General features: G+C 41.9%; 1 protein-coding gene across 1 annotated transcript in view; it reads right to left on the minus strand.

Moving 5' to 3' along the window:
• NALCN (sodium leak channel, non-selective) overlaps nt 1–3,670 on the minus strand; it is a 285,524-nt gene extending 281,854 nt beyond the window's left edge. The window contains exons 1-2 of the mRNA XM_039254277.1: nt 3,563–3,670; nt 1,180–1,362 (exon numbers count right to left, since the gene is read on the minus strand). Coding sequence (XP_039110208.1) covers nt 1,180–1,362; nt 3,563–3,670 — 291 coding nt within the window. The remainder of the gene's footprint in view (nt 1–1,179; nt 1,363–3,562) is intronic.
• Between the last annotated feature and the right edge of the window lie 6,419 nt (nt 3,671–10,089).

Genomic DNA, 10,089 nt, shown 5'->3' on the forward strand with positions numbered 1-10,089 from the left:
GGAGGGTCAGAGAGAGAGGGAGACACAGAATCTGAAAGAGGCTCCAGGCTCTAAGCTAGCTGTCAGCACAGAGCCTGACGCGGGGCTCCAACCCACGAACCGTGAGATCATGACCTGAGCCGAAGTCGGCTGCCCAACTGACTGAGCCACCCAGGCACCCCAGAGCTGGGCAAATATTGGTAACTGTATTGAGTTATAGGGATTCATTACAACTCTAATCTTTACTTTTGTGTAAACTTACAATTTTCCATAATAAAACGGTTTTCAAAAAGTTAAAAATGAAAAGAGTAATGCATTGACTGTGATCCCTCTCTTTTAAGGATAACACACGATAAAGTATGTATAAAGAGAAGCAGTGACTCCTAACTTCATGTTATGCATCATCTCATTAGATTCTTAAAACCCTTGTACAAAATTGGGCCCTTTTTTACCAAAATCATGTAACTGGAGATGCTGATACAGCCAGTCAAGAAAAGAGCTAGAGCTTGAGTCAGATCTGTCATTCAGAGACCTTTACATCCATTATGCAATTTCATCACACCACTGTCTCCCTAAATAGCACAATATCAAATACTTTAGAGATGGCATCATCTACATATTTTTATCCTCTGTGTGAAGGTTCGTAGTACAGAAGGGATATCCTCAGACAGAACTTTTCTTCCTTTGCTTTTCTTTTCTGTTTTACTTATTTTGTGTCTCCCAATGGTGCCAATTGCACACTACACCTTCCTTTTATTACACTCTTGCTTTCCATCTCATGTCCTTTCTTTTCACCACTTGATATCCTCAGGACACCTCGGACTAATGACATTCTTAATACCATCACACTGCGATGTTTATTCTGCATCCCGTAAATGCACAGGAACTACACTTGGGCTGGTCACTGCGCCAGGCCACAGTTTCACCTGAATGCGGCAGAATCAACCCTACTCTGGCCACAAAGTCAGCAGTCAGACTATCCAACTCCTTCCTGGATAACCCAAGGCCTTGCATCTTACACAATTTATTTCACTTTTTAAATATTCTTAGGCATCATATTTTCACCAACCCCTGGAGGTATGCCCTATTTTTAAAAACTTCAGTATGGATAAAGAGATGTTTTTGTTTGACTGAAACGAATAGGAAACTGTTATTAAACTACTTCAGATTCTCAGTGCATTTTGGTTATAAAACACTCACCTTGACGATACCCCGGATGTGCATTTTTGCTATCATCTCTGCTGTGTAGAGAAACATCAATAAAGTATCCAAAGTGAAAGTCACATACTGAAGAGGCGGGTAGTGTTCGAATGTCATGGGCGTGTTCATACAGACAGAGATAACGCTGATGATGGCACAGATGCGTAGCAAGGAGTGAACCCACTGCAAAAATGGTCCAAAGTTACCATGTGACACCATAAACCAGTATCTTAAACTTGTGCTCTACACCACACTATTTGGAAACCGTAATACTGAGATTAAAATATTTCACCAACACGGAGAAGACAAAGAAGGAAACTAATGTCTGTTAAGTACATACAATATGCTAAATATTTTCACATATTTTACATCATTTAATGCTGAAAGCAACCTACTGTCCACAGGAACACACTAAGACTGAAAGCTTAGGAGACTCTTACCCAGTTCCCAAGAACATGGCAGTTCATAAGAGCCAAGGCCTCATTGCCAACTGAGGCCGGCTGCTTCAATGCCTCTGATCTTTCCAAGGCATCGGGCCACAACATAAGGAGATTCTGATTTGATTACAACACAGGTTACCATCTTACTTACATAGAAACTTGATATGCTATTACTTTTATACTTTTTATATACTATGAGCACCTAGAATTGGGGACCATATTGTACTTACTATCCCCTCCCTGGAATCTAGCACATTGGCCTATCCTAACAGATTGCCAGTGCTTTTAAAAAATGAATTGATATATAGCACTTCCCACGTGTACAGTTTTCTACTTGTATCTTACGTGTAACATTCTCATATAAAAAATATATTTCAAAATCTGACTTCATCCTACATTTTCAAAAGATAATAGACTTTCCTCTATACTTTAGAAAACTTTCTGTGCAAGCTTAGCTCTGATAGCTTTTCCAAAATTCCAAAAAGTCTCTGTGCAATTCCAGGAGTGCACGTGCTATTTGAAGATTTTCCTCAACTTCAACATAAGATGCAGAAATAAAAGATAAACATGTATAATGCATGTGTGTGTGCATATACATGTGTATACATGTAGGAAATTCAATTGTTCACATATAATATTTTGTTATGAAACTAACACGTAGGCTAAAAAAATATTAACCCCCACAGAATTAATACTACCAATTAACTAGTACACAATTCTTAAACATAATTTGAATGTGTCATTTATTGATTATGCTGGATATATATACGATCATGTTAATCCTTTAGTATTATACTCTCTCCTGGAAAAGATGCTTCATTTTCATGGTAGATGTCTTCTCAGCTATGGAAGCTAGCAAGCACCCATGATGAAAAATCAAAAGGACTGTCAGAACTTTGAGGAGACTCAGACACTTGTGGGCTGGTAAGTGGGTTATACTATTAATCTGACATTTATAATATTTTCATGAAGATACAAAGTCATTAATTCTATACCACGTAAGTCACTGATGATTCACTTCATTTTATGGGTTGATGTACTTTTCATGCAATTGGGAAGCCCCTCAGTAAACATCAGTGTGTGAATTTAGTCCCATCTGGATCTCCAAAATGAAAGATCTAATATCACAAAATATCTTCAAAAGATAGGTTCTTCCACAACAACTCTGTTTTGAATGTAAAGAAAGAATCCTAATTAAGCATCAATCATTTTAGTTAGTGCTCTAAAGCTACATCTGTAATATGACCTTCCTCAGAGGTTCTCAGAAAGCCCTATATGTGCTGGGCAGGAAGAAAAAGTTAGTGAATGCTCTATTCACTCATACAGTGGAGCCTATTCTGTGCTGTGTGGCAGAGCTGAGCTTCCAAGACCCGGGAACACGCGACTGCACCTTCTAGCTGCTTCGCTGTCTACTCCAGTGACACTGTACTAAATGTTTCCCTAAGTTTTCATCACCTTAATTAGGCAGAGAAGGTGACAAAATTCTTCAGAGACACTATGCACCATCTCATTAACCTTTACTTCTCAAACCTTGTAACTCAGAAGACAACCTTTAATTCCCAACATTTGATTGTCTCCTCACAGATTCATGCACACTCAGAACTATGAGTAAAGGGAGTCCGATAAAACAGATTACTCATCTGGGGCTCCAGCTCTGGCTCGGACTGAGAAGTGGCATTATGGCGACGCTGAGGATGGCATGCACGGGGGTCCGGGGGGGGGGGAGCAGGCCACCTAGCAGACCTTCCTATGTGAATAACTCACAGCGGCACCTCTTTATTCCGTCTGAATTGTTCTCAACTCCCAGGCCCTAGACTCATCCATATTCTACTGCAGCTCAAACAGTCATTTCAAAGCCAAAGGCCCCTGATTTTTGAATTATGTGAATCAAATTTCCTTTTCGATCAGCATGTGCTTCTCTGTTCTTCAGAAAAGAAACTTACTGGCTTGTTAATCCAGAGTATGTCAGCGTTGTCCGACAGAGACTCATCGGGACCAAAGTCAGCGACCGGCTGTGCCTCCACCCTGGAGCTCTGCTTCCTTTTGAGCATGCTGGAGTTAGCGCTCGTGAGCAAGCACGAACTGCAGTCTGGAAGAAGAAAGGCAGTTTTGTGAGGCACCTAAACCCTCGTGACCCCGGCCACTTCAAAAGCGGGGTCCCCCATGTAATCATATGCATACGTTATCTATCCACACGATCGATTATATAGTATATGATAAACACATGCATACGTTATCTATCCACACGATCGATTATATAGTATATGATAAACACATGCAAAAAGAAAAAGAAATTTTAAAAGGATGAGATAAAATAACGATCCAAGCTTGGATTTTTTTCTCTCTCAACACAACAGATCATCCTGTGTGCTTCATAAGCCATTTGCATGCCAGTTTAGAGAGCACTAGTCTAGGTGAACGGGGAAGATTATTAGCTTTGACCTCTAGGACACACACATTAGTAGGAACTTCTTTGAGGCCTATGTTCGTATACCCAGAGCTGTCTCTACTTCAAGGTGGCCTGTGCCAGGGCACAGGTGACAAATCCCGATGAAGTATCCAGATCTCTCCCAGGATTTCCCCCCAGGTTGATTTAATGTGACATTCAGGGGCGCCTGGGTGGCTCAGTCGGTTAAGTTTCCGACTTGAGCTTAGGTCATGATCTCGCGGTTCATGAGTTTGAGCCCCACATCGGGCTCTGTGCTGACAGCTCAGAGCCTGAAGCCTGTTTTGAATTCTGTGTCTCCCTCTCTCTCTACTCCTCCCCAGCTCTGTCTCTGTCTCTGTCTCTGTCTCTCTCTTTCACACACACACACAAATAAAATAAACATTAAAAAAATAATAATGTGACATTCACAAACATCTATTTCCAATGATAGTTCCAAATTGAGTTCCCAATTGTCCTTGACATAGACGATGTGGGGCAGAGAGAACTGGGCAGAACCGACTCTAATTGTTTTTTTCTGCCTTTTACGAAGACTGTGACTGCATCAATCATTCCAGCGATCTTGAAGTGAATCCAAATCGCACTGAAGAGGTAGAGGGGATACCTGTTTGCCTCTTCAGTCACCACAGTTCCAAGTCAACCACATCTTGCTATACGTGTCACCTCCTTCTAGCCATTGCTATCACCTTCTATGCTGAAGGAGGGCCTATTCCATGCCAAGCCCTCAAGACACAAACAGCAAACAAGTGCATTAAAATTTGAGAAGCGGCACAAAGGCAGGTGGTACCTGGTTATCCTGAGTCCACAGACAGACTTCTCATTTGATTAACACCTGGGCCAAGTCTTTTTTTTTTTTTTTTTAAGTTTATTTATTTTTGAGAGAGAGAGAGAGCTGGGGAGGGGCAGAGAGGGAGACTGAGGATCCAAAGCAGGCTCTGCGCTGACAGCAGAGAGCTCTCCATGGGGCTCAAACTCACCAACCTTGAGATCATGACCTGGGCCCACGTCGTATGCTTAACCCACTGAGCCACCCAGGCATCCCAACACCTTGACTGAGTCTTAAAGGAAGGAGCAAAGCTAGCATTTTTTTGGATATATAGTATGTGTTGCACACTTAGCAATGATATTTTACTTCATTTTTACAATTGACAATAGAAAGGAAGCATCTTGTCTTTTCACACAAGTGCGAGAAATGCCAGCCTCAGGGTGGTTAATAGATGCTCATCTGAATACAAAGCCTAAGTGCTTACAGTGGCCCCAACTGATCAGAATTTTGAAAGGCAAGTAAGGGAGGGAAAAGGTCCAGGCAGCGAATCGCCATGGAAATGCCAAGGCAGGAAAACGCAGTAGTTTTAACGCCGGGCAGGTGTACTGACTCTCCTATCTGCTAGACGAGGAATTTTAACCAAAGGGACAATGAGGGCCACTCAATTCTCGCGGGAGCATGAGAAGAACAAGAAACGTGTCTGCAGTATCTGTAAACATACGTCATTGCGAGTTTCACTGGGAAAGAGAACAAAACACAGCAGCTCAGGACAAGTCAGCTTGGACTTTGATCCTCCATGTCTGGGTACCTCCTACTATGTCCACCTGCTTCCCTTGATGCACCAGGTGGGTGTGTCTGCCCAGCCCTTCGATTCCCAGAAGAAATCAAGCTAATTGGCTTTAAGATGTGCTAGGTATTTCCAGGCTGTCTTGCCCTGAATATTGGATTTGAATATGGGCTTCGAAGTAGGCTGCACTAATTAATTTTATTTTACATAATTGGAGTTAGGGACTCTTGACATCGATATGTAAATATATGCAGGGAATTCAAATTATGCTTGTTCTCTGATTTACTATGGAGGCAAACATCTGGGTGGCCTGAACTGGGGATGCTTCTTGAATGACAGGCTCCTAGGAACCAAAATCAGGATGCAGAATCCTTTAGAAATCCTTCAGGATTACACAACACAAAGGAAATAAAGAGAGATTTTACAAAGTTGTGCAAAGACAATACAAGAAAATCTTGTAGACCCAGCCACTAATCATAATACCTTCTTCCCAGAGTCAGTGGAGATTTATGAATGGCCATGTATTGCTAGTATGATCTGGCCATAAATTACAGTCTGAAAAACTTTTGGTGTATAAACGTGATACCTTCACATATGAATTCCATGCACCTTTTATTATAAATATCCCATATGAAGCAAAGCCGATTTTTGATTATGGATTTGCTTATCTAAAGAAATAGAGGGGAGCCTGGGTGGCTTAGTCGGTTAAGCGTCCGACTTTCGCTTAGGTCATGATCTCGCTGTTCATGGGTTCGAGCCCCGCGTAGGCTCTGTGCTGACTGCCAGCTCAGAGCCTGGAGCCTGCTTCAGATTCTGTATCCCCCTCTCTCTCTGACCCTCCCCTGCTCACGCTGTCTCTCTCTCTCTCTCTCTCCTAGAAATAAATAAAAATATTTTTAAAAAAAAGAAAGAAATAGATAGACATCCAGAATTATTTATTTTTTTAGTCTCTATGCTGGTTATATTTGCCCCACCTCAAATCATGCACCTATAAGGAATGGTATTAGTTGTCATACACTTTGTCCCCAACTTTACCTACTGCAAAAATGCCGCCAAATTGAACGGTGCCCAAGAAAACCATCTGTTCAAACTCCCACGGAACCTGGTTAATCTGCAAATACATTTAAATCTCAGCAACTAGCTCCTGAATCACTGAAGTTTTGACTAATTTAATAATACTAAATATTATGTAAAGGATGCAAGTAGTAAAATAAATTCACGTTACAAACATTATGAAGGGTTGAAAATTAATTTGAGGCAATTGATGACAAAAATTTTGCTTTCCACACAGCAGTACAATTTTGCACGTTCATACACGCTGAATCAATATAACAAAGTACAGCAAATCTACTAGTCCCCTGATAAAGACCAGGGATATTTAAGTATCCTAGGTAAGCTGATTATTTTGATAGGAAATTGCTTCTGTGTATCTTAGCCTTATCACTATTATATATTTATAACCCATTCTTTTTTCCTGTTTACAGAAGTGTCCTTCAAAAGGCAGTGCACTACATTTAAAAAGCAAGGCTTCTTAGTAGTTTTTTCCACCCTTATTAAAATCGGTTGGTATTTAAATAGTTCAATAGCAGGAGAGGGCTGCACAGTTACAATATGTTCACTGATCAATCTCTCACTTGGAAACAACTAATGGCAATTCAGGAAGAAAAGCTATCTTGGTTCACTGCTCTCGTTTACGTGGTTAAAACCCGGTTTTGTATTGTGTGATAGCAACATTTTACTTTTATTGGCACACACTTTCCGTAGGACTTCCCAGCTCTTGACCGAAGTGCAATTCATATCTCCGGTTTTCTTTACCTGCAAAGTGCTTGCAACACTATGGTTCCTTTCTTCTCCTTGTAATTAAACTCTTCTGTAACTTCCATATTCTAAATGACGGTTTACAGCATGGTCTTTACCTGCCGTCCCCTGTGTCTGTCTCTGTACTTAACCCCTTCAACGAGCATCTGTTCTTACGGTTTCCATCACCATCTGTTGGTGTCTGGCTCCCGAGTCGTGGATCAACGTTGCTGCTTTGCCTCAGGTACAGGCCGTACCAACCCCCGTCACCACTTAAAAATCAACAGGACAGGCCCGTATCAGATGGTCCGACATGCCCGTGCTTCACTCCTTCTTCTCCATTCCCAGATCCTGCTACTCTGAGCTCTTCGGGTCCTCAGGTCCGGGTCCTCACAGGTGCAGAAGGGCTACACAGACTCTCCACCCTGACGCACACGACCTCTTTCACATTCGCCCCATTCCTAGAGGCCTTGCTTGGTCATGAACTTCAGGTCTGGCCTGCCGCAGACCCCAACTTTTCAGCCTTTATATTATGCCCCGTCCTTTATGATAGAAGCCAACTTCCCAACGCACGTATCGGTCTCTCCTATGACCCAGAAAACCTCAGCCTATCCCCTTATTTCTCACTCACTCATTCATTCATTCATTCACTCATTCACACAGAAAAGGCTGCACATCCACTACGCGGATCAGGCACCGTGACATGTGCAGGGAACAGCAACGGCATTCGGAGCGTACAGACTGCCTGCTTTACTGAACCGTAGGCTGTAAGGACGCTTAGTTCCACTGAGTTTTACTTGCACTTCCGGTCACATCACACCCACACGCTCCACTTGAATTGGCCAAGCGTCCCCCATCCTCCAATCTCCGATCTTTCTCAGTGACCTCAGCTCCTTCGTTCAGCTGGGTCCTCTCTGTGACCTGCAGCCAATCCCACATCAAGCCTTCGTATTCCCTAACTTAACTCATGCAGGGTTTTTAAGAGGAAATTAAGAAAATGACATGTTCAATAATAACTCTTTGACTGCTTGCCCCATGGTTTACCGTTATGTCTTTGGAAGATCAGCCTTCATTGCTAGCAGAGGCTTCTCATTTATTCATGCTTGCATGTATGCATTTATTTTAAAAAAAATTTATCCAGGGACACCTGGGTGGCTCAGTGGGTTAAGTGTCTAACTTCGGCTCAGGTCATCATCTTGTGGTTATGGGTTCAAGCCCCGCATCGGGCTCAGTGCTCTGTGCTGAGAGCTCCGAGCCTAGCGCCTGCTTTGGATTCTGTGTCTTCTTCTATCTCTGCCCCTCCCCTGCTCTCTCTCTCTCTCTCTCTCTCTCTCAAAAATAAATAAACATTAAAAAAAATGTTCAGCCCAACCACTGTGTTAGGTGATGTGAATTTAGCACTAACAAAATGTACTTGGTCTCTTTCCTCCTAGAACCCCAATGCCCCGGCGACATACGTCTAATTAAAGGCAGAGCATCTCACCACTGCATCCTTATTCTTGAACTTCCACCTAGTGATATTCTTATGTTTCCGCTACCTTATCGCTAGCTCCACGCTACCTCCCTGGGCAAGGGGTAGTTGTTGAACAGTTGATTCCCAACATGCACCTCGATCTGTGCTCACAACGGGAATCAGAAGACAAGTCAGGACAGCTGACTACTGTCCCTTCCTAGACCTCAAAGACCTACATCTTAAGTTAAATGAAAAGAAACTCATTTTATTTTTATTCTATTTTCATTACCATAACAATGCAGGCTTACTGCAGGATGATTAGAAAAAAAAATACAAACCAAATGAGAAACAAAGTGAAAACCATCAGGAATTCCACTTCAAGGAACCTCATTGTTTTTGCAAAGTAGTTGTTGAGTGCTGCATTGTGCAGTGCTGGCCCCTGGCCAAAGTGCTGCAGACAGAGCAATGGTCAAATATGCTCCCCTCTCCTCCTGACCCTTCTTTTAACTGGACTCTTACTCTCCAATGGCATACGGATTGTATCTCTACTGTTTTCTTTACCATCTATATTTTTCCATGCATATATTTATTTTTAAATGGCTGCTTAAACACTGCCTGGTAACCAGCTGTGTTTTTTCATTTGCAGTATCTTGTGAACATCTTTCCCTGTCAATAAATATGCACGCACAGAAAATCCTAACTGTAAATAAACACCACCTTAAACATCTGCCTGTGCTTGTCTCTCAAGTCTCCTAACCTCATTTACATCTTTATATGTGCAAGGCCCTGCCAGGTAAACAGATAAAAGCACAACTTTCTAGATTAGGTATCAATGTAGGTGAGAAAGGTATCACCACGTATTTTGGGAGACAACTCAATAGGATGTTAACAATTTTTTTTGAGCAATACAATCTTAATTCTTATTTCAATTACTTCTTTTTCTCCCTCTCTTTCGTTGCTATTTTGTTTAAATGGCCACCGCACCCAAAACAAGCACTGATATTCATATTTGAACAAGTTTGCTGCCTTTCCCCATATGCATATTTAAATCTTCTGCTGTACTTCAGCACATCATAATAAGCTTGAAGACAAAGTGTTTATACCTGATGCTGGAACTGCGAAATGTCATTGTTTTAGTAAAGTCAGACTGTCCATTTTGGCTGGCCACATTTCCTTCCCAAAGAAGATATGTCCATTCAGAACGAATCAATATACTGGGGC

The sequence above is a fragment of the Hyaena hyaena genome, unplaced genomic scaffold, assembly GCF_003009895.1.
Source record: "Hyaena hyaena isolate Hyena2069 unplaced genomic scaffold, ASM300989v1 scaffold_478, whole genome shotgun sequence".
NCBI lineage: Eukaryota > Metazoa > Chordata > Mammalia > Carnivora > Hyaenidae > Hyaena > Hyaena hyaena.